This window comes from Pseudopipra pipra, chromosome 24 (genome assembly GCF_036250125.1).
Source record: "Pseudopipra pipra isolate bDixPip1 chromosome 24, bDixPip1.hap1, whole genome shotgun sequence".
In the NCBI taxonomy this organism is placed as follows: Eukaryota; Metazoa; Chordata; class Aves; order Passeriformes; family Pipridae; genus Pseudopipra; species Pseudopipra pipra.
In genome coordinates this window covers 2,890,410-2,915,657 of record NC_087572.1, presented here as the reverse complement: position 1 = coordinate 2,915,657, position 25,248 = coordinate 2,890,410, and the positions used below count along the sequence as shown (strand labels likewise).

Here is a 25,248-nt window from a genome sequence, read left to right as displayed (position 1 = left end):
GTTATTTCCATTGGCTTCATTCCTGACAATCAGGGTTGGAAGCACTGGCAGCCTCCCCCCTCTGTCTGTAGCTCAGTGACCAACATTGTATTACATTAGTGCTGGGAAAACATTACTTCACACCAAAAGCAAACACAAAAGCCTCTGCTGAATTTAGCATTGCCACTTTAAAAAAAGAACACCCAACTTTAGGAAATTAAGACTCCTGGATTCACTTCTCACCTTTCTTACCCACTGAAGGATTTGTTTTTTAAGTGGAGAAGCTGCTTTAAGTGACACACAGCACTGCACAGAGGCAGAATATCCCACATTTTATTCCTACCCATTTCACACATATTTACCACCAGGGCAGATATTTTCTCGTTGTTTTCATTATTTTTATTATTGCAAAATAAGCAAAATTATCTTAAAGTCTTGAAGAAGAGGAGGAGGGTGCACATTATTTGTGACAGTTATCCACTAAGCACTGGAGATCTGACCAAAACAGCAGTTTTCACTTGATGGGAAGTTACTAAAGTAAGATTCAATATTCAGCTATAAAATTTATATATAAGTTATAATATTCATGTCAAGTTTTCCAGGAGCATCATTGAACAAATTCAAGAGGAATTACCAGACCCCTTCTTTTTGGCTACAGACACTTATCAATAACCACCAATGAATGCACCATTTAAATCAGTATTTGAGGACAGATTTTTCTTTTTAATTGCAGGGAATCAGCCCCTCAAAGCTTTGTTACACCAAGTGCACTGCATTGCCCCATAAATCCAGTATTTCTTACCTCTTCAGGTCGACTGTTGTGACACTGAACACCACTCCCTTCAGCCAAAGGATCATGAACAGCCTCTGGGAAAAAGGGCAGTTTCCTATGCTTTCCCCATCACTGCCAGCCTGCAGGAGAGAACACACCTGGATCAGGGGGCAGAACACACCTGGATCAGGGGGCAGAACACACCTGGATCAGGGGGCAGAACACACCTGGATCAGGGGGCAGAACACACCTGGATCAGGGGGCAGAACACACCTGGATCAGGGGGCAGAACACACAGGGATCAGGGGGCAGAACACACCTGGATCAGGGGGTAGGACACACAGGGATCAGGGGGCAGAACACACCTGGATCAGGGGTAGAACACACCTGGATCAGGGGGTAGAACACACCTGGATCAGGGGGTAGAACACACCTGGATCAGGGGGTAGAACACACCTGGATCAGGGGGTAGAACACACCTGGATCAGGGGGTAGGACACACCTGGATCAGGGGGTAGGACACACAGGGATCAGGGGGTAGGACACACAGGGATCAGGGGGTAGGACACACAGGGATCAGGGGGTAGGACACACAGGGATCAGGGGGTAGGACACACAGGGATCAGGGGGTAGGACACACAGGGATCAGGGGGTAGGACACACAGGGATCAGGGGGTAGGACACACAGGGATCAGGGGGTAGGACACACAGGGATCAGGGGGTAGGACACAGGGATCAGGGGGTAGGACACACAGGGATCAGGGGGTAGGACACACCTGGATCAGGGGGTAGGACACACCTGGATCAGGGGGTAGAACACACAGGGATCAGGGGGTAGAACACACAGGGATCAGGTAGAACACACAGGGATCAGGGGGTAGAACACACAGGGATCAGGTAGAACACACAGGGATCAGGGGGTAGAACACACAGGGATCAGGGGGTAGAACACACAGGGATCAGGGGGTAGAACACAGGGATCAGGGGGTAGAACACACAGGGATCAGGGGGTAGAACACACAGGGATCAGGGGGTAGAACACAGGGATCAGGGGGTAGAACACAGGGATCAGGGGGTAGAACACAAGGATCAGGGGGTAGAACACAGGGATCAGGGGGTAGAACAGGGCCATCTCCACGTGCTCACAGTTACTGAAGGGTTTTAGTTCAAGGCAAACCAAACAGCAACTGAAATCTGCACTTCTATGAAGCCAAGTAACCCATTCACTTGCCATGTCCTCATGAAATGTGCCCAAACCATATTTCAGTCAACACAAGCTCTCTCTCACTGAAGATGATCCAACTGCCCCAGCAGCTGAACATCTTCCTCTGAGCAGCCACACCTTTGGATGGCAGTTTCCCAACACCAATATTGTTCTTTGCTCTTTATTATCCTTTTTTCCTTCTTCTCCAAGGCACTGCTAATTCACTGGAGTCCTCTTCCAGTTCCCTGCCCCTGTCAGCCCCTGTGCAGTGCTCCAGGGAGCCAACTGCACCCAGGAACTGAGAACCTTTATTGTACTGCAGGTGTTGGGAGGAAAGACATAACTGTGAGTACATAGAGACTTCACTGACAATTAAGTAATATTCCAAACCCATTTTTTTATAGACAATTCATCAATAAGCCTTTGTCCTGCCCCAACAAAGGGCCATTAGACAGCAGCAGTAGCCCCCCAGGGCAGGCAGTGATGGCATGGATCTCATGATTGCTCTGACAACGAGGGGTGTATGGCTGAGCTGGAGAATCTGAGTGGGCAGTGGGCAGGGATCAGGCACTGGAAACCTTGAATCTTGTGATAAAATTCAATCCTCTGAAGAGAAAACTGGCTCAGCAGTTAAAGCAGCCACATATGTCAGATCTTAGCATGTACTTTATATCAGATGAGTTTCAATGGATTTTGCTTATTGTTATTAGAGTCCTTCCAAGAGTAATTTTAATGAGCACAACTCTCAAAACCTGGCCAGTTCTTTCATCATCACAGTGGGGAGAATGAAGAAAGACTTTGTAAATTAAGAGCAACAGCAGGATTTTCAAAGACCAGGAAAACATTAAGTTTTTCAATGAAACTGTCTTAAATTCAGAAAGCTTTTATTTTTTTTTTTTTGAAAACTCATGTTGCCTTTGCAGATGAGGCTGAGTCTACTTTAATAGTTGTCAATAAATACCAGGACATGAGGATTCAAACTCATTTATGTTCCTGCAGCTTATGGACTCATTTCTACAAGTGTCCTGTCCCTCCTGTCAGCTCTGACTCTCCTTCCCTACACTTTGTTGTGGACAACAAACAGAGCTGTTTTCCTTCAAACCTTTATCAGTGTCATTAATGAAGACTTGAAAGAAAAAGGAAGTTGTCTTTCTGCCATAAATTACTAATTTCCTCCTTTATCTTTGGAAAGTAAAGCATAAAACTTGTAGCAGATTAATGATTGTCTTAAAAGCTGCCATGAGACTTCTCATGCTCAGGAGAACAAATTCCAAAAGCATCTCAGAAAGGATAAAACAGAGTCCCTTTGGTTACTCTGCTCTACAGAAGCTCAGCCCACACCTCACAACAGGTAGGGTAGCTGTTGTAAAGGTTCCAGCTCCATGGATTTGTGTGTTCCCCCCTCAGCAGACACTTCCACGAGGGATGACTTCACTCTGCACTGCATGTCCAGCAGCTGTGTTTTATGGATGTTAATAATTAACCACACTGCTGTCCTGCAGATAGCAGGGTGCATTTCAGCAATTCCCACCACAGTCACATTGCTGTGTTTACACTGAACAGACATTTCCTACAGGGAAATTATAGATTTATACTCATCTACCTTCTTTTTTTTTTCTTTGCCACGTGTAAGATCTTATCTACCTTTGAAAAAAAGACAACACTTCATCCCATCTAAGGAAAATATACATTTGGTACTGCCCAGGCTAATTCAGATTTTGAAGCAGAAACAATTCTTTGATTGAGAAATTATCTCGATCTTCAAGTTTTATAGCAACTTCAGCCAAGGTACTCAGAGCAAAGTCCCCCAGGTTACACCCCAGTAACAGCCCAGGCTGAGCTTTACTGGAACCCAAAGCAAAGCTACTTGAAAATCACGGAACTGAACGGAAAAGTGTTTAAAAATTCAGGCACAGCACTGAGCTGTGGCTTTCATTCAGGTCCATCCTCCTCAGCCAAAGTGGCCAGTGAGGTCCAAAAAAGGTCAAATGCATTTATGGTGCAGAGCCAACTTGTCCCGAAACTTTCCTTCTGTCCCAATGCAAGTTTAACATTCAAAATTAACACACAACGAAGAGCATCTGCTTTTGTTTAGGCAAGACAGGCTTTTTGGATGATTTGACTCAGAAATAAAGGATTACAGCCCAATATCATCCAGGGCCACGAACAAAACCTGAGCAGCAGAACCGAGCACAGCCTCTGTCTCCAGTCAAACGTTTGTCCCACTTCTGCTCCAAAAAGTCCCAAGTTATTCTGAGCACACACTGGAAAAGGAATGCACTCAGAATGCCAAGAAACTTTTGGCTCCAGTGCTCTTGAGCCAAGGAATTCTGCTATGTAACTGTTTGCAGAGAGGCCCGTTTTCTCCCGGGTTTGCTGCAGCCCCTCAGCCCGAGCAGCCCCGTGCTGGGACACAGCACTGGGACCCTCAGGATCCCTCAGGATCCCTCAGGATCCCTCAGGACCTTCACGGGCTCACCAGGCTGGGGATGTTCCTGCAAGACTCTCATTGTCTCCACTGGAACAGAGCTGTGCTGGCAGGGAACTCTAAAGCTTTCAGTAGTGCAGGAATATCCTGGAATTCCACACAGCTTGTGGTGCAGGGGTTAATCACGGAACAGTTGTGCCTGAGCCCACCACTGGAAGGCAGAAAGTTGTCATGGCCTTGTCTTTTAATCCAGGCCATAATATTCCAGGATATCTTCAGTGTCTAATCCTCATCACCATCACAGTAAATATTAAACATTGACTTCTTTACACTGATGTCAGCCTAGAGTATTGTTAATTCAACAAGGTTATGCTCATTCTGAGAAGCTTTGAGTTTTTATTTCAAATTCCCTCTAAAACCAGTCTAAAAATCTCCATCACTAAATCATGCCAACCTGCCCACAATTAGGCTAATTTTTCAGTTCTGCCACTGCCCACTGAAGGATATACACTCAAGAACTTCATCATGTATGTGTTTCTCTGCCAGGTTTTCACCAGTAGGGATTAGGATCAGGCAGGAAAAAGTGCCACACATCCCACGGGAAGCAAACAGGGCGTTTTACCTCCTGTGTTACCCTCTACGAGCTGCCTGGAATTAAAACACTTCCAAAAAGGGTGCAAACCTGACCTCCTTAATTGTAAAATGTGGCACAGAACGAGCTGAGCAAAAACACAGCAGGGTACTCACCCCCCAGTGTCACATGATAAACAAACAAAGCTGCTTTTTAAGGAAACTTAAATAAGAAAGTAAGTTCCAATAAGAAGGAGAGAGTTACAAGGCAGTAAAACAAACCAGTCTGCTCACTGAGACGTCCCCCTGGTTTATCACAGCCACAGTAAAACTACTGGCAACTCCCAATGCCAGGCAGCTCAGCCCAGGGAAGAGTGCCAGAGACTGGGAAAGGGAAAAAAACAGAAAAAAATCTACTTATCCCACTGTCTGCAAGTCTGAGCTGAGCTGATCCAGCCCAGGAAGTCACCTCCTCCCTTTCTCTTCCCCTGGAGCAGTGATTTCATTCAAAAGAGACTGTTTTTCAAAAAAAAAACCCAAAAACAAACCCCCAGAGAGTACAAGTAAAAATACATCCGTTTAAGTGGCTAAACAAGCTAAGTGAAGGAAAAAAAAAATCCCTTTATACTGTGAAATGTTTGTCTTTGCAGCTGCATAAAAATGAACCTGACTCCTAACACAAGAACCTGCCTGGATTTACTTTACCAAGGTGGTGCTGGAGTTTATGGAAGACTAACAGGAAAAACAGACAAGCAAAGAAACACAAAGGGACACCAAGGTCTGTGCTGTACAGAGCTGAGAGCCTCAGAGCAAACCAGAATTCAGACATCTTCGGTCCCAAGGGCCTGCAAAACTGTTCCAAAGAGCAACAAGGGAAAAGGCACCCTCTAAAAGTTTCCCAAACTGGATCAAGTGACTGCAGAAACAATAGTAAAGTCAAAGTGCATCTGTGAGCAATGTAATACAGAGCAGTGTAAGGAAAATAAAACAAAAGGGCAGAGCACTTCAAGACCATTTCCTCATTTATCCAAGACTATCAAGGGAATCTCTCCCAGAACTGTCACACAAGAAGTGGTAAAAAATAAAGTCTGGATGAAAAGGGGGGAAAAAAAACCATTTTAGATGTATCTCATAGAATGCTTTTCACCAGAGACAACTACTGGAGCCATTTGATTACCCCACCAAGGAAGTCCCCACTCCCCCAGCTAAGAAATCTGCCCTCTGCAAAGTCTAGAAGAATAATGTTCCACTAATAAACAGATTGGGGAACAGACAACTAAATGAGAGGGGATATTCATATTTAGAACTCAAAAATCTTGAAATATGCCTCAGTTTTAACAATAATAAAAAAAAAATCTGCTGAGAAGACTGCATGAGCAAACCAGAGTGATGCAAACCCATGGCCTCAAACCAGCAGATAACAATCAGCCTTGCATGTTTAATGAGCAGTAAGCTCATTCAAAACCTGAGTAATTAATAATAATCCTATAAGGATTACTGTTTTGAGAGGAAATGGTTTAAGGTAACAAAGTGATTCAAGTGCAAAACCTGCAGCAATTCAAAACTCCTGAGATAAAGGACTAGAGAATACAGAAAGGAGTGGTTTGATGTTCCACACATGAAATACTGCAAAGGGGCTGGTACTGTCTGTCCAAATCCTTCAGGCTCTGCCAAGCTGAATAAACAGGATTCTGTGCTGCTCATTGAGGGGTTTCAGATAAGATGTAAAGAGTGACACCCATAGAAGGATGTGCCAGTGTTTGATGGCACAGCAATCAAACACCTCCCCAGGGAGCTGCTGTTCCAGCTGGGGATGGATGAGCTCTGGGATGTTCTGGGCAAACATTCCCCCTGCAAACCAAACCATCTCTGAGAGGGTCCCAGTGTCCCAAATACTGATGAAGCATCAAAGAATAGACCAGGTGACAAGGCAGTGAGGGGAGAGAGCAGGAGCACGGGAGGGTCTGCAGCACACGGTGTTCAATCCCTGCTCACCCTCTCAGGTCTGTGGTTTGAGGAAGGAGCTGGTTTGTGTTTTCACAGCAGGAACAGGTCAGGGAGCAAGGGAGACTCAGGCCCTGAATGGTGATGCCACTAAATCCAGTCCAACCAGCTTTATCCCGAGGGATGACAAGGCCACACTTCTGCCTGTCACTCACCTTCCCTCTCAGCTCACCCTCTGCCCTCCAGGACAGGGCACAGCTGGTGCCACAACTCCCATGGGCAAGCCTTTCCCTCTGAGAGGTTCCTTGTGCCACCAGGCACATGGAACATGGAAGGGACACTTCAGCACCCAGGAGTGGCACAGTGCAGCAAACAGGCCTGACACTGCTGACAGCTCAAAGAAGTTTCCTGGCCCCATAAACAGAACCCAAAACCACATCCTGCAAAAGATTCAGAGTATCAGAAGGACTTTTGTGGCATGTGTAACACAGATCAAACATTTCATTGCTGGTACTGGAAACCCACAGGCAGTAGCAGCAGCACAGACAGGAACTTAAAACACCCATTTTCATTGACTTCATAGCACTGATGGTGAGCAAGGAACACTGACTCCAACCTCAGCCTGCAAAGATTCTGTGCAGAAACCTGAGCTGTGGGATTTTCCTTTCTAACTCAGTTGTCCTGGTGAGTGTAAACCAGAGCACTGAAAAACCACATTAAAATAGACAATTTAAAGTATCATAAGCATAAATTAATGGAAGTAAACACAATCTCAGGCTCTGTGCTATCCAAACACCTCAACAGGGCAGCCCTGCCAGCACAAACCCAAGAGCAACCTTGGACAACTCCCGCCAGCATGTTTGTTCTTCTGCCACCAGACACACCAAGGAGTGTTCCAGCAATAAACATTCCATAAACGTGGTGAAAACATCCTCTTGCTTTAATAATTAGCCAGTGGGAGCTGCTATCAGCACATGCACGTGAAAGGTGAATGAAAAAGGCCTGGAAAGCACCCACCACACAGCCCTGGCCCAACAGGGTGGTGTCCCAGAGCTGTGGGGTGGCTCCCAGCTGAAGAGTGTGGACCACCTTGTAAAGGTAAAGGAAAAATGTCCACACACAAAGAGCTCAGAATAACGAAGATTTTCAATATTTCCCCTGGAGTTTGTTTTTCTTGACCTCATCTTTCCACTAGAATTCCCATCTGGCAGAGCTGTTCAATATCTAACATACTCCATCAGTCCCAAGGGCTCATTAACAGCTGACATTTGTCATGTTTAGGAACCAACTCTCCTCTAAAAATTGTTCTTAATAGAGAAAAACCCATGGCACACTGAAAGCTCCATGTCAGCCTCTTCAAAGGAAACAGGAGCAAAGGCAAGTCTCCAGACAGCTTCAGGCTGCTTTTCCCTCAGTGTTCCAGCTGATACCACAGCAGAGCTTTTCTTAAGCACTTTGGGACCTATTCTACACATTTACTGCTAAAGTAAGTTAAAAAGTCACTAAAGATTCAGTCTGAGAGCAAAATAAGATTTAAGCACCCATTAAGAAGATTATTCACACTATTAAGGTCTCTGACAAGCAAGCTAACTCCTGTAATTCTTTCACAACCTTAAGAAGATTTTAAATAAAACATCCAACACCTTTCCCCTCCCCTCAAAGGGCAGCAGTTTGGCCCCTCATATCAGTTACTTCAAAACCACCTTTGCTCCTGGTGTGTTGTCAGTGGGTGAGCCCCTGGCACCACTCCTGTGTCTTTTCTGTGTGATCTTGTTCTCTCACTGCCATTGGAACTGAACTCCAACGTGTTTCCCCAATATTTTTATGAAAAAGGCAACTTTTCTCATTAAAAAAGTGACAAAATGAGCAAATCCCTCATTATGTGCCATCTAAACCCATGAAAATGTCTTTCAGGAAGAGAGGGAACATTCCCTTCCAAACTGCACAGCTGCCCTCAGAGAGCTCCAAATTAAGCTTCCAGCACCTGTATCTCTCAGTCTGATCTTCACATGGACTCCACTGAGCAGTGTAACCCCTTTATTTGACTTTTAAAAGGGAATACTGTATCAAGGTAACACTATATCAAGTTAGACTTAAATTCTCAAATCACAGCCTCCACACACACACCCCCCCAAATTTAAAGAGTTACAATATTGAACAGCTTAGGCCATCAAAGAGCCAGGCCTTTAAGCAAAACAGGAAAAATAGAGAAGAAAAGCAGATCAGTGCTTATACCTGGAATTCCCTGAAACACAAAATGCCCAGGATAATTAGTCTCTATTTCCCATGAGCTGACTGACATCAACACCACCCTGGGGAAAACCAACCTGAGTTCCCTCTGTCCCCTCAGGAGCTCCATCACCTTTGTGCACCGAGTTCCACATCAGCTGAAATTCCTTTAAACTCAACAAGCTTAAAAAGAAAAACTAACTGAAGTCCCTGCATTTACTTGAGATGTGGCAATTACACCAGGGAAAGGAATGTTTATCAGCCCATTCAAGCAGCCTCTTAAGTTCTTACCTTTCTGATAAGCCCCCACTGTGTCAGACATTTGACTGGAACAGCAGCTGCCCATTTTGGGATGATGGTATTTTTAGCCCTGTGATGCTGCTCCTGACAAAATAATTAGCAGACTTGTCTCACTTCCCTACAACTCTCATTCATTGCTACCCAATTCTCACTGAAAAGCTTTTGGGAAAAGCTCTGGGATCTCCATGATGTATTAAAGTAAGTTCACAACTCAGCAGAAATTAATTAATTAAGCACTTCTAGTCCTTTGGAGAACAGAAATTATCCCGTGTTCATCCTTTGGGAGAATCAGATGAAGAGTCAGAACCAAAACCTGCATTAAATACTAACCCCCATTTCCTTCAGTGGAGAAATGAGCTTAATGATATGAATACAAAACCCTGGGATTACTGAGGACAGACACACACAGGACACTTCCTGACCTGGCCCAGGAAAATTAAATTATTCCCCAGTGGCAGAAGCCTGGCAACTCTGCTGCCCCTTTAACAGAGAGATCATGTTGTAACAAATCTCTAAATGATCAACAGGGCTACACTGACTACAATTTGCTGTGTAACAGCTTGACACATTCTTGCCATATTCTAGCAGGGAACTGGAGAAAGACAATTAACTATACAGCACTAAGGGTTTCTTTTATAATGCCTGAAACTTGGTTTTGGGTATCCAGCATATAACCCTGGAATGGGCATTTTATATGACCATGATTCTCCCTCTCTCTCTCTCTCTCTCCCCAGACTTCTTAAATTTGTTAATGAAGCACAGTGTGTGCTTTGGCTACAGCCCAAGAGACCTGCTTCAAAATCTACCCCCCACCAAATAACAAAGCACCAAAATTATAGCAAAGAACTGCAAACATTGTCACTGGGGCTCAGAAGACAATTAAAATTTGTATCTTTGGTATTTAAGAGTTTTTCAAATAAACCTTTGAATCTGTGTCACTTCTGCAGGTCAGAAAAACAAAGACCTGTGTTTGTGGTACTTTATAACCTAATTCACAGAGCAAAGGTGAGCAGAGAGGAGCAGGGGAGCCCAGAGGAGCTTCAAGTCCAAATGTCAGCCCAAAAGCCACCACCTGGGAGCTTCGATGTGCTGGTAAAAATGAGGAATACAGAAACCACAACTGCCTCCAAACCCCACTGCAAACAGCAACAGCCACAGAGCAGTGCACCAAGGAACAAAGAACCTGCCCAAAGTCCCCAAAGGGCCTCAAAAATCAGAGCAGTTTTGAGCCTGTTCCCTGCTAACAGCACGTTCTGAAGCTCTGGAAGGAAAAATGTTATCAAAGACCAAAACTGGGGCTGGAATTTTTACTTTGGAGCAGCTGCAGGACGAAGGGTCCTCTACAGCACAAGCACCGTGAAACTCAGTGAGTGAAAGGCACCTCCCTGCCCGGATTCCACATCCCCTGGGAGATGAGATCCCAGCTCTGCTGTTCCAGAGCACAACTTCCTCCTCTGGGACATTTTGCTTTATCTCCAGAACAGCCTGGCTCACCAGGGTGGCTAACACATCCCTCTGAAAGGCTACAGAAATGGACTGATGCTTTGCTTTGATTTTATTTTTAGAGAAAACCACGTAAAAAACTATTTCCTTTATTTCAGCAAAGCAGCTCCCCAAAGTACAGGGCAGCAAACTGCAGCCAAAATAGTAATGTTTCAGCAGAGCCAAAAGAGCCTGAAGCTGCTCCAGTAGCTCTGACTGATCCCATTAGCTCTTCCCATGAAAATATACAGATATGACTTCACTCCTGGATTACACTCCTATATTTAGTTTATACCTAATATGGACATTCAGTGTTCAGAACGAAGTCATTTCCTTTCCTCGTGTAAGTTCCTTGCCCTTTGTCTGCCCAACAATACAAGGAATAAGTTTGAACCCTCAGAGAACTCGCACACAAAGACATTTGTAATTAATAGAGTTTAGCTTGTTTTTCACTGCAGCATAAACAAACACAGCATTCAGAGCCCTAAAAATCAGATTGTGCCACAAATGTGTTTGACTGGAATTAAAAAACTCCAACTACTCAAAACAAGTTTAAAAAAATTAAGTGTTATCTTTTTCTAGGGGAAAAGTATTCTAAATAAACCTCTGTTTAAACTCCCATGAAGACAATCATTCTGGGTTTGGGTGTTCTATTAAAATATGCACAAACACTTAATACCACAAACGAGCACCTAGCACCTCTTTTAAGAGTGAAACTGTATTATTCCACAGTGAAGAATATGGAGGAAAAAAACCCAAACCTGATTAGGACAATAAGCTGTTTGTTATGGGTTATTTACAAAGAACTTTGAAGATAAAAATCAAATTAGATGGATGACAGATACAGATGTAAATTATTTTTCCACGGACCGTCAATTTGCAACCAACCACCACCTTAATTAAATTTCGTTGTCTTAGACAAACTCAGTGTCTGCAGTGGCAAACAAAAACCACCTTGTTTTCTCCCACGCTGTCCAGTTAAGGCTTTAGAGAATTCCACTGCTCAGTTCCAGGGAAAAAGAGAACAACTCCCAAGAAAAGGCAACAAATCCAATTACTGACAAGTACAGTTATCCAGTCTTAAAAGCAGTTCTTGTGGATTTTTAAGTGGTATGTCCAGCCCAGCCAGAGCTTGGAATTGGTGTAGGCACTGCTATAAAAGCATGCAGGCCTTGTGTTTGTCACATCACAAGAAATGCCTCATTTAAAGAGAATCTGAACACACACTGGTGAGAAAATAACAGTCCAGGGCTCTTCTTGTCCCTTTTAGCTAATGAACACCTTTAAAAATCAACCCTCAGAGTTCAAAAGTCACTTCCCAGAGTACATAGCTTACTGTTTAGCTAGAAGTTCAAGGAATTCCCAAATTAGATTCTTCCAAACACAGATTTCTGTAAGGGACAACTCAGCCTTCAAAAATCCCCAAGTGCAGCTCCAGAACCAATCACTTCTCTGCTCACTCTGTTCCAACTGAAGACAGTCTTACTGCTCCCATCAGGAACTGCCTTTCCTGCCACAAGATGAGGTCAGGCTAACCAGGGAAGGAGTAGACAGGGACACTGAGTCACTTCAGGCTGGGAGGGGGATGATTACTAACTTCTTAGGATGCTAATACTGTCCCAGACCTCCCACCCACTTCCTACCAGTGAAACCCAGTTTATGTAAGTGTTCCTCATACCCCCCTGTTACTGCTCAACAATCATCTATCTCTACCTACAGACAAGGTTCTCTTTAGGAGGATTCTCCTTCTCTTCCTACATTCTCCCAAGAATGCTGGGGTTCAGTGAGGTCTCCCCTGCTTTGTGGATTCCCCCCTGCTCACCCCCCCAGTCAGTGACTGACACACAAAAGCATCAGGACAGGGCTTGGATCCCCCACAGCCCTGAAGTCTGTCCCACACCAAGTGCTCTGACACACAGGCTGTTCCTTCCCCTTCAAGCCTTCCATACACACCCTGAGAAATCCCAGCTGGGAAAACTGGGGACAGATTTGTCTTTTACAGCAGTATCTGTGTTCCAAGAATGCATCTGTGGCACAGAGCACTTGTCTGATGCACGGAGTGAGTGACTCACAAGCACCACTGCCCATGACTGCACAGCCCAGGATGATCCACAGCCTGCCAAGGGCCAGGAGCTGGAATTTGGCAACTCAGACAGCTTTCAGACTCCTTTGAGGGGAAAAGGAGGAAAAGTGCACTAAGTGTTTAAGACTTATTTCAGCTGCAAAGTAAAACACAAGTTCTCTTGACAATCAGGGCTGTGTAGATGTTAATCATTGGAAAGGGGAGGATGGATCCCAGGGAATACAACCATTACTGCTCAGTGTGCTCAGAAGCAATTCCTGACTGAAGGAAAGCTAACTCATCTGTGTAATCCCTTTGGAAATGATTGCTAGCAGGCTTTAAGCTTCCATACCAATGTTTTGCAAAAAAATTAACATTTACACTCGAGACCAACTCTGTACTTTTAACAATGCTGTACCAAGTGCACCAGTTTCTGTCTGAGCAATCAGATTCCAATCAGAAAGCCAAGGATGTTTGTGGCTGTGAGAACTTCCCCAAGCAGAGTTTAAAGGAACACAGTTTGCTGGCCCCTGAGCACAGGAGACAAGATGGTTACCCCTCAGTTTATAAAGGGCTCCTTTGCAACACCCCAGGGTTTGCTCACAAGAAATAAGACTTTGCTGTCTATACCAGACACTTATCAAAGGCAGGCTGAGGAGGTTCTCAGGTGCTGAGGTTATTACATCAAACCCTCCAAAGGATGATCTGCTACATAAGGAGGAGACTTATCTAATGAGATTATCAAGCAACAGCCCTGCCAAGGCTATCTCTGAGAAGCAATGTTGCATGTCTCCAGTCCTGTTATTTCCTTGTATCAACGTGCCTTTAAACTGTACAGCTACATTGTAGGTGAAAAAAGGGAAAGAAACCTGCTGACAGACAAGCTCATGGGATGGTTTGTTATAAAGCACCATACAGCAGCTATAGGGCTCCAGACTGACACATCAGAGCTTACGTAAGGGAATGAGCAGAGTGAGACAAAGGCAGACCTGAATCCAGGCAAAGCCCAGCCCTGAGCTCCCATCCAGCTGCTGCTGGAGATGCAGGATCCACACATCCCCTTCCTGAGCTGAACAAAACAGAGCCAGGTCCCGGAAGACAAACAGTTCACCTGCCAAATCTCTGTTTAATTCAGATATACAAAAATGTAGACAAGCTTCTCTTACAGTCACCGGGAGCGTTTCAGAGTGGGGTATTTATGAAATGTGAAATAGCAGGGTTTTCTTCTCCTGAGAGTACAGTTCACAGGTAAACAAATAGTAGACACTATCTGATTTTCAAAGCAGGTGCCCAGTTTCGCAATGATCTTTGAAAGCTGCCAGAAATCCCAGGTCTAATTAATTTGCAAGTATACACACGTCACCCGGGGAGAGGAGAGCACCTTCCTCAACAGTTACCTACATCCTCTGACCCATCTCGTGCCAGTAGACTGTGAAATCCTTGTTTGTTGAGTCTTGTTTTTTGCCTTTAACACTGAACTTGCTGACCCTGGGTGTCCTCACCTCGCTGTTACAGGAGGGTGCAGTCCCTGACTGCCCTCCAGAACACCAGGGCTGGGCTTTCAGCAGCTCCATCCCCGTGTCCTCTGCACTCTCCCATGAAGGAGCTGCACAAGGAGTTTTGTAACTCTGTCCTGTGACTTCCCTGTTCTATTTGACCAGGTCAGTCCCCACGCTTTTTATTTACAATAAAATTCCACACACGATCAACTGAACTGCAGCTATTATTCCAAGTGACCTACACAAGCTGTGTTCAGATCACAGCGCTCAAGTTTCTGTGAGCACACTCACCACAATGCAGCCTTCACTACCCCGAAATGCCACTAGGGCAGAGAAAAATATTCCTCTTAGACAATGGAAGTGGGCCTCCCTCATGAATAAAACATGGAGACATACAAGGAAACTAAATGAAATCAGATACATCACTGGTTTCTCCTAATCAGCTCTCAGGAGAAAAGACTTGAAAAATATTTACAGCTGGTCTAAAAGAGACCACAGGCAGCCCACCGGCTCTGTAATGAAAAACTGCTGAAACTACTCATTGTGAGGCCAAGGAACAGATCAATCACCTCCCTTTCAGCGCTGTAACATATTTTCCTACCTAAGCACCCTAATTCTGAGGGTAGTTACCATCACAGGCTACGAAAATACAAGTAACAGTAATTGATACAGTGTCTTTGGAGAAAAAAAAAATCGCTTTGCCGGTGACAAACAGCCCCAGGTAGTTCTTCATAACTGAACCCCAGCCATGTGTGTGCTCCTCCCCATGCTGTGCCCGGCCTATTTTGTTACTGATCACAATTTAATGAGGTTCAAACCCAACGTCTTGGGCTCGGAGCCAAACCCTTTCTCTCCTGCTTCACAGGTTTGTTTCTCAAGCTTTAATCCGTACCTTTGTTTCATCTCAGTCTGGGCTGCTACAATCCTTTGTGCTCAGGTCATACAGTTACCGCCCTTGGGCCGCGGGCGTTTGGCAGAGAGCTCGATTTTGGTCCAGGAGCCTTTCCACTACCTCTGCCTGAAGAGCCTCGCTGCCCAACCGAGAGCCCAGACACTGCCTGGAAAGTGATCGGCCACGTCGAGAAACACTCGGTAAATTCAGATTTGTTTTTTTTTTCTACATTGCAGCCACAACCAGGTGAAAAACTGCAGCAGACACCGAGCTCCTCATTTACAGGGGAAAAAATGACTAAATCCAAATCTAGTGCTCCCCTCTACAGACATCCCATTCAGTAACCATATTCTGCTTGCATTTGCTGAGGTGACCAGCTAAATGAGTCAGAAAACGAGACTTTTATAGGCTTTACAAAAACACTACCCTGATAATGCTTAACAGCTTCAATAACGTGTGGGACAGGCAACAACACCCAGGTGAAACAACTATTTTGGTCTGTCTGCTGGGGCAGGGGGGTTGTTCTTCCTCTGAAGGATTTTACAGGGAAATAACCTTTACCTGAACATCATGAGGGCAGACAAGAATAACTTCTTTTTTTAACCTGAACTTCATCCTAAAGGCAGACAGTGTGCAGCAGTCACTGGGAAAAGGTTTCCTTGAGGGAGAAACAACTCACTGACAATCCCAAATTTAGCCTTCTTAAACCCATGCCAATAAAGAATTGAGAGGGACAGAAAAATGTCACTGATTATCCCCTTTCATACAGTCTCAACCTTTATTAGTCCAGATTAAATCAGAATGAACACATCTTTCTCACAACTATTTTTACAACTTCTTCCATGCCACTCCTCATGCATGAAATATTCTCTTTAAACACACCCACAAAGGTTATTTCCCCTGCCCCCAAATCCTTCTGCCATCAATCACTGCTCTAAGTTGTTTAAAAATAAGAAAAAAATCAGCCAGCAAACTTTAGGACAGATAAGTTGGCATGTTATATTAAAGTAGCACTGCTATAAATAATGCAAAGTAATCTGTAACTTAATTGATGGAGTTGTAAGTTCTAACCTCTACACTAAGAGCCTAAATATTCTGACTAAAATCAGGTCTAGAATCCTCCACTGCTTTCCCTTGGTCCCATTACTGCCTCTTGACACTATTCAAAACTATGAAAGGGGGAAAAATTCGACACTTTTAGAGCATAAATAAAATCTATACTGAATAATTTATTTTCAAAGCTCTACCTAATCTGCTGGAAATTTCCATGTTTGTCATCGTGGCTTTCATACAAAGCAATTCCCAAGATCTCAGATGAAGAGATCTCCGATTTTCTCACTGCAACAGAAAGAAACTTCACCCGAAGAATTTAAATACTTTTCTACAGAGGCTTTTCATTAAAGGGCGTTTGAGCACAGAAAAGAGAAGATTAACACCAATTACTCTGTGCACTTTTGATACGAAGTCAAAAGTAAGATGCTGCATCACCAGAGCCCCGGAGGATGCAAAATATTGCATCATACAGCAACAAATGAATGCAAAACATGTGGAGATACCATATGGTATCTCCGCCAGATAAGGGCAGTACAACACATGCTCATTCTTCTGGTTCGGATAAAAAACTGGCGGTCGGTTTCCGACACAGAAGTAGACTTTCTTAGGCGGGGAGCGAGCGGTAACTCGGTGTTTTTGCCCCTTTCCGCCGCGTTCCGGGCACACAATGCCGGGCGACGACCCCGCGGGGGGCGATGCTTTTGTGGCGAGCTGAGGTCGTCGCTCCCCGTCCGCCGCTGCCCGCGGTCCTGCCACGCACGGGCCGGGCAGAGAATCTTCCAGCAAAACGCACACCACTTTTTTTCCCGGAGTGACTTTTCTTTTTCCCCCCCTCCGCCGGGTCCGCGCTATCGCCCGCTCCATCTGCGCGCACTGACTCAGCCGCGGCTCCCGCACCCCGCTCCCGGCGCCGGGCACACGCCCTCCTTCCTTCCCTCCCTCTCTCCCTCGCTCGCTCCCCGCTTTTGTGCGCGGCCGCCCCGCACCTCAGGGGAGCCCCGCGCCCTCGGGGGGTGCCCAGAAAGCCGTGAGGGGACTCGGAGCGCCCCGGGCGGGAGAGCGGCGGGCTGAGGGGAGGGGGGGCGGCGGAGCCCAACGGTCGGAGCGCGCGCGCGCCCGGCGCCCGCACGGGACCCCCCCCATCCTCCCCTCCGCTCCTTCCCTTCCCTTGGCCGTACCTTGACGAAGAGCTCGATGACGGGCTCCTTGTCGCTCTCCTTCAGCCCGTTGACCGGCACGGAGAGCGCCATCTCCTCCGCCGCTGCCGCCGCCGCCGCTCCTGCAGCCCCCGCCCCGCCTTAGCCTCGCCCGCCGCCGCCGCCGCTGCTGCCACAGCCGGGACAGCGACGCCGCTCCGCTCCCCTCGCCCGCCCTGCGCGCGACTGAGGGCGGCCCCGCCCCGCGCCCGGAGCCCGCCGGGGCCGCGCGAGGGTGGGCGTGGCCTCCTCGAGGGGGCGGGGCCTCCCTAAGGGAGCGCAGTTGGGCCGGCTGGGCTGAAGGGGCGTGACCTCCCTGAAAGGGGCGTGACCTCCTCGTGAAGGGGCGTGGTTGCACGAAAGGGGCGTGGCCCCGCCGAGGGGGCAGCGCTGAGGGGGCGCCGCCGGCCATGGCGGGCGCAGAGTCCCCTCAGGGCCGGGGGTTCCCCCTTGGGACGTGGGGTCCCCACTGTTCCCCCTCATAGCGGCGGGGACACCTCCCTGTCAGCTCGGAACGGCCCCGGCGGTGCCCGATGACCTCACGTCTGGGAGCGGCCCTGGCGGTGCCGCTGCCCGCGCCGGGGAGGTGGTCGGGGTCTGTGTGTGTGTGTTTCCCCCCACCGTCGCCTCAGCCCACCTCCCCCTCAGGGAAAACTGTAAAATGTAGAGACTCCCCCACTCATGGACCCGCCACGCCAGAGCAGCACAAACAGCTGCTTTCCTGGCTGCGGGGAAAATCCATTCCAAGAGGCAGCAGAGTTTCCAGCCTGGTTTTTCCCTCACTATTAAGGTCAGGGGCTGAGGAGCCGGACAGAAAATCAGTGCGGGAGAACTGGGCGAAACATCGGGATGAAACGAAACCGAGCTTTTTTTTTTTTTCCCCCCCAGTCTTTTCACCAAAATAGCACGGCCTGGGATCACATTTTCCCCATGCGGCTTCGCGCCTCGCGCAGCCCGGGCCGCGGGAACAGAGCGGCTTTTATTCCCCGGCACCTCCACCCTCGCTCCCAGTCCTTCCTTTTTTTTTTTTTTTCCGGGAGCCCAGACTCTGTTTTTAATAGTCTGAGCTCAGCTGCACCTGAACGTCTGGGCAGAGCCGTTCCCAGGGCAGGACGGGGCTGTGGGATCCCCCGAGGTGGCCCGCGGTGACTTGGAGACGCAGCGCTGGGATGAACCATCCCTGTAATTTGTACCCAAATCCATCCCTGCAGCCAGGAATGGCTCCGGATGGAATGGTTACCAACGGAGGATTCGCTGGTAATAAAACCTCCTACTCTCCAGGGCGTTTTTCTGCCCTCGGCTCTGCATAACCGGATGTCTTTACGCAAATATCAGCTTTGAATGCCCTTGAATTCATCTGGAGCAGGAAAAACTGCTGTCGGCCCCTCTCCGCAGCTGATAGGACTGGGCCACCGATGTGACAAAGTCCTTTTCATTCCCGTTCCTGCAGCTCCTGTACAGCCTCGGCTCCCCGGGAGCCAGTGGAATATTCGTTTCTGTTTGTTTTCCAGAGTCCAAGGAATCTCGCTGATTCACGGGGTGGGACAGTGTAAGCTGGAAATCGGCGTGTCACTGTAACCAAAGCGATGTGGGAGCACGGCAGGACCGTGCCAGGAACCTCCCTCCATAATTGCCCATTAATTAATTGCAGCCTGTACCACAAAGGGCACCCCCACCTTCCTTGGAACATGGGTGAAAAAAATTTTCCTTAAATGGGATTGTCACAGAAACATTCAATCCATTCATCCATCAGTCTTGGGCTTTCCATTCACGTTGCTGCATGGCAGGCTAAGAAATTTGCACCAGCTGGGCCAAATGCCCCCAGTAGCCTCAGGAACTGGTTTAATGAGGGGCTTTTATTGCGAGGCCATTGCAGCACGTGGCAGGGAAAGCTGTACCCTCTGTCTGGTGGGAAGGGCAGGAGCTGAGTCCTTTTTCCAGGATAAGGAACACTGAGCCAGGTACTCCTCACCACAGCCTTCCTCTCTGCTTCGCCCTCCTCCTCCACCAAAAGTTTTAAAATCACAGGCTTTTGTAAAAGTTTAAACCCTTTCAAAGCCTCCCTGAAGCACAGACCCACCTCCCCGTGAAAAGGCAGCGGTTCAGCACAAAGAAACAGCTCTCCCACAGTGCCCATAAAGGTGGGTGTAGAGCAACAAATTTGAGGTCTGTGAGGTGCTTGGGGCCTTTTTATGTTTCACCAGCCCTACAAAGGAGCTGCCAGGGCTGTTTTTCCCTCACCACCGCTGCATTTCTCCTCTAACAAAAGCGCTCCCATGCTGTTCTCTTGCAGAGCAGCTAATAGCTTATTTCGTTTATACCCAGCTGCACCAGCCTTGGCTCTTGTTTAATATCTTTTCAATTATTTCACTTTTAGATGACATTTGCCTGGTTTCTAGCTGCCACCTATCAAACCCCTCACAGTCCCCATTCAAAGGAACCCCCTAACGATGCCCAGAACAGTTCTGAACACTGAAAGCTCTCGATTCTTTCCCAGATCAGTAATCACTGCTTATACTATTCTGGAAGGTTTATTTTTTTTTTCTTTTGATAATACTTAGACTTAATTTGTCCAAGCTTTACATAACAAACCACCAGTCCTCCTAACAACCCAGAGGGGAATGAGTATCACCCACCTTAACAGTGGTGAGGAATGAGTCAGGAAAGTTAAGTGACTTACTCAAAGCTAAATTTGCACCAAGCCAGGGAGTCGGAACAAAGCAATTCTGGCCCCCTACCTGTGCTCAGTGGGTCACTCCCTCGATATTATTTCATGCTGCATTGAGGAGGTTCATTTCCATTTGGCAGAGCAGCAAAACAACCTTATTATTGTTTCACTTCTCCAGCACTTTTGGCCTTTCTGCAGCGATTTTCCATCTCAGACTTTCCAAGTGCTTTTGAAAGTGGAGGCATCAGATGTTAAAGATATCAAAGCAGGCGTTCTCCTGCCCTGGCCCTCGCTGTTCCAGGGGTGGAATTCGCTGCCACATTGACCCCGGGGGCTCAAAAATGGGATTTCATTTCTAGAGGGAATTTTTCAGGCACTGGAGGAGCTCAGCACACAGGTCAGTGGGAACACAGTATGAACATCCTGGCTTTTAAGCATAATGAAAGAGCTTTGAGAAGAAAGGTGCTGAGGAAGTTTGGAAAGGCACAGACCATCCCCTGCCAGCTGGAAGTGAGAGCCTGTCCTGACTCCGGGGTTCATCAGAGCTCCTTAAAGCAGCGTTGGATGAGGCTCTGAGAAGAACCTGCCCACGGACACCTATTAAGAGAAAGGCAGGAATGACACACCCCGGTTTAAAAATACCAGCACTCTCATTCCAATGCTAATTCGGGATCCTGGGCTGGGATGCTGCAAAGTCCTTCCCTGGAGACTTCCAGCGGAAGGGCAGCGACCGCAGGCCCGGGGACGGCGTGTCCCAATGTCCCAGTGTCCCAATGTCCCAGTGTCCCAATGTCCCAGTGTCCCAATGTCCCAGTGTCCCAGTGTCCCAGTGTCCCAAAGTCCCAGTGTCCCAGTGTCCCAGAGGCTCTGCTGAGGGGGTGCCCCCTTAGCAGAGCAACTCCACGAGCTCCCATTTCCTTCCCCCATCCAGGCACGGAGCGGGATTTCGGCTCCATCCATCCCCTGCCACCTTGGCCACTCTGTCATTGCTCCTTCCTGTTTTCTTACCCTGCTCAGAGCAGAGTTTGGGTTTGGAGCTGCTGGGGAGGTGTGAGCCCGACAGATCTACAGGCAGCGTGGGGGAAATCAAACTTCTGCTGGTGTCAGACTGTTTGCAGTTTGCTGTAATTCCCAAGCAGCTGTCCCTGGGTAGCTCATTTCCATCTGGGGCAGATGCCAAACTCCAGCATTAGCTGCGGGCTCAGGAGCTGGAGTGAGCAGCTGAGGACACACCGTGTTCCATCGGACCTGACATCTGCCACGGGTGAAAAAACCCCGTGGAAAACAGCTCTCTGCTGTGGGTTGAGGCAGAATTACAGGAGCAGAGGACACATCCCATGCTGTTATGTGGGAAGTTGACTTCATCCCACACTTTCTGGGTCGCTCCTCTTCTGCACGGTCCAAGTTAACGCCGCTCCAAGCACAGGGGCTGGAGAACTGAATGTTTCTAGGAAATGTTCATCAAGAACTTTTAGTGGCAGTAATTGCAGTCAGAGTCATTTAACAATCAATGTACTTTCCATGCCTTTTTTTTTTCCCCTTCCCTGGTTACTGGCATATGGGCCTTGCCCCGGGGAGCTGGATGGTAATTAATGCATTTTGTGGTTAAATGTTTGGACTCAGCATCTCACGGCGCCCGAGGAGAAGGGAGGTGGACAAAGCAGGCATTGTCTGTAGGTTTGGGTCTGCTGCCTTGGGTCCTCTCCACGGAGGCACCGTGGGGGCAGGTTTGTGGGAACGCTGACACAGGCAGAGCTTTCCCCTCGCTCCCTTCAGTGCCGCTGGAACCCCGGGGAAGTTTCACTGCCCGTCACCTCCCCGTGTTTGGAGGTGGCATCCAAGAAAGGGCAAAGGAAACTTGGCTCTCAGGGCCACCCAGACAACAGGAGGGGCTGAATGCCCCACTCTGCCCTTTCAGCAGGAGGCTGTTGCCAGGCTCTGCTCGCCTCGCCGGGGATTCTCACTGCCCTACTTTCCAAATCCAGACACCGGCCTGTTCCCCGCTGGGAGCACCAGCAAACAAAGGGTTTGGCTTCTCCCTTTCGTAAAAAGCGACCTGGAAAGGACCAAGAGGCAGAGTTGGAGCCTCAGCTGCTGGGAAGGGAGCTGGGAGCTGAGTCTGGGTGCTGGGAAACCTCCCTGGGACACATCCCCAAAATAGGAAAACATTCTCCCCTGCAAGGGTGGGGAGGCCCTGCCACAGGTTGCCCAGAGAAACTGTGGCTGCCCCATCCCTGGAAGTGTCCAAGGATGGGGCTCTGAGCGACCTGGTCAGGTGGAAAGTGTCCCTGCATCACTGTGCAGATGCACATGAACAAGAAGTTCCTTCAAGAAAAACCCAAAATCCAGTGCAGTTCTGCTTTGAAAAGTTATTTGGGGGGAAAAAAAAAAAAGAAAGAAAAGTTTCCCGTGCCTGATTAAAATCTCTATTTCCCCACCTTTATGTATAGAAGTTGCCTGAAAGTAAATAAATTAAGGCATTGGTTGTTTTCTTTTAAGGTTTGTCTCCAGGTGATTCAAACACCTGGACTGATAAGGTGATTTTGCTTAGAAAAAAAAACCCTACACAATCTGCTTCTCCCAAAATGACAATGCCAGGCTTGCCTGGCTCTTGGTTCATTAAGTGGTTAAATCAGCCACGCCACCCTGAAGTGCAGAAATCAGATGCCACCAGCGAGGTTTCCTGCTGAATTTCCACCATCTGAAAAGCCTGGAAGTTGCTGGAGCCCTAATGAACTCAGTCCATTAGATCCCAGCTGGGTTTCAATCCCGTGGACTGGCTTCTGTCACGAAGCTTCAGTGGAGGAGACGCTGTTTGATGTGAGGGTTTGATGGTCTGAAGGTTCTGTCTGACCCCAGGGTGCAAAGGCAGCACAGCCTCTGTGTCCTGGGGTTCCTTTGTGTGTGCACAGGCAGGGGAAGCACCAGCTCCTTCCCAGCTTTCATCCCCCATAAATGGATCTGCAGGGGATCACTCCAATTACAGGAATGACACTGAGATGGTGTATCAGCTCTGCAGGGTGCAGGGCAACATCAGAGACAAAAAAACCCAACACAGAACCCCAAATCCAACACCCAAATCTCTTTATCCCCAGACTGGCTTGATCCAAACCCACAGATATTAAGAAAAAATTCTTCCCTGTGAGGGTGGGGAGGCCCTGCCACAGGTTGCCCAGAGAAACTGTGGCTGCCCCATCCCTGGAAGTGTCCAAGGATGGGGGCTCTGAGTGACCTGGTCAGGTGGAAGGTGTCCCTGCCCATGGCAGGGGGGCAGAACGAGATGGGCTTTAAGGTCCCTTCCATCCCAAACTGTTCCATGATTCTCGGATTCTATCAGTGTAGGCACCTGATAACCCATCCCAATTTATGGCAAGACTCTCACCTTCAGAAATACCAACCACGTTTTCTTCTCACTGCTCACGTTCTTGGCTCCACAGCAAAGCTTCAGGCGTGGCAGAAGCCTTTGAGGAGAGGAGGGGGCTGCTTTCTGCTCCTGAGGGGCTCCCAAACACAGGCAGCTGATGAGGGCGTGTGGTGCTACCTCACACCAGCAAGAGGAGGGAGAGAACAAAGCCAACAGCTCAGGTGAAGATGAGTCCCTGTCACTTGTGTCCTGCCCCAGGTAAGGAAAACCTCCCTGCCCTCCTCCTCCCCCTGCTCTGAGACTCAGACCTGAGGGTGAGGCTGAACACCGGGTGAACACCCTCCTGCCCTGGGCACAGGAGCCCTTTGTGGTGTGATGCTGTTCCAGCAGCCGCCTCTCCCGTCTTTTCCCCGGGCTCTGGCTGCTCCCAGCACTGAGCCTCCAACATCAGACAAGCACCCACTAAATCCCTCTGCAGATTAGGCAGCTCTGAGAACCACTGAAGGCCCCAAATTACCTCCCTGGGTGCCTTTGCCCCTCGAGGCCTGGCAGGCAGCAAGACACTGATGGGGCTTTTTAACTGTCTTTTTATCACATCAGGACAGCGGGATTGTTGGAGCCCTGCAAGGGAGGCTTTAAATCCCAGGCAAAGCCCATGGATGAGGGCTCAGGGAGCACCAGGCGTGGTCCTGGAGTGGGAATGTGGAATTCCTCCTTCAGAAACACGAGTCCCTCCCGGGCTGCTGCTCCCCCAGCTCAGCCCCACACCTCCACCGAGGGGCCTCGTGCCCAAGCTGTGCACCACCAAGGAGGCATCCCAGCTCCCTGGAGCTTTCCAGGTGGTTCTCTGGGCAAAGTCCATGTCTAAGATGAATTATGTTCATCACAGGGAACAAAGTGAACACCCCTCCCTGAGCCAACCTGCTCCGGACTGGTGGCGTAAGCGCTGCTCTGACTCGAGCAGGGCCATGATGAATGAGGGGTTTATCTCCTCCTATCTGAGTCACAGGGGAAGGAGCCAGTTTTTTTTTTTTTTTTTTCAAAGGACCCGAGAAAGAAAAGGAAACATGATCAGGACAAGAAGCCAAGATTTCTCAGTTCCACCAGGATTTAGAAGTAATCTCTTCGATAAAATTGTTTGCATTGCAGCAGCACGTCCAGCGCTCCAGCCCTCCAAACATGGGCACAGAAACTCCTCCACCTTCTCCAAACCTCACAGCCTGAGGCAGTGACAAGGGAATGACGTCCCAAAGCCCTGGTGTGGCCACAGCAGGACAGAGAACTGAGCCCAAACCTCCTGAGTCACCCATTAAAAAAGCAGCTGCAGCCCTCAGTGAAGCCACTTGTGCCCTGCAGACGGGGAGAACAACAATCCTGCGGGGCAGGACCAAAGATTTCCCAAATCTTCCCACCTTCCTGGTTATCTGCAGCACAAGCTCTACCTGCTCAGGCTGAAATTCTGGTATTTCAGATCACTGGGTATTTGATTTTGCAATTTTAATTATCACCTCTTTACCCCAGTGGCGTTTCTGTGCAATGATCACCCCGAGACACTCTTCAGGCTCCTACCAGGTAACGATAAGAGCCATTTAGAGCCAAAAGTTTA

General features: G+C 48.1%; 1 protein-coding gene across 1 annotated transcript in view; it reads right to left on the bottom strand.

Annotated features, from left to right (window-relative positions):
- Window positions 1-17,783, bottom strand: part of CLIC4 (chloride intracellular channel 4) — a 30,122-nt gene extending 12,339 nt beyond the window's left edge. Inside the window, exons 1-2 of the mRNA XM_064635008.1 lie at window positions 17,593-17,783; window positions 782-891 (exon numbers count right to left, since the gene is read on the bottom strand). Of these exons, the coding sequence (XP_064491078.1) occupies window positions 782-891; window positions 17,593-17,664 (182 nt within the window). The 5' untranslated portion in view covers window positions 17,665-17,783. The remainder of the gene's footprint in view (window positions 1-781; window positions 892-17,592) is intronic.
- Between the last annotated feature and the right edge of the window lie 7,465 nt (window positions 17,784-25,248).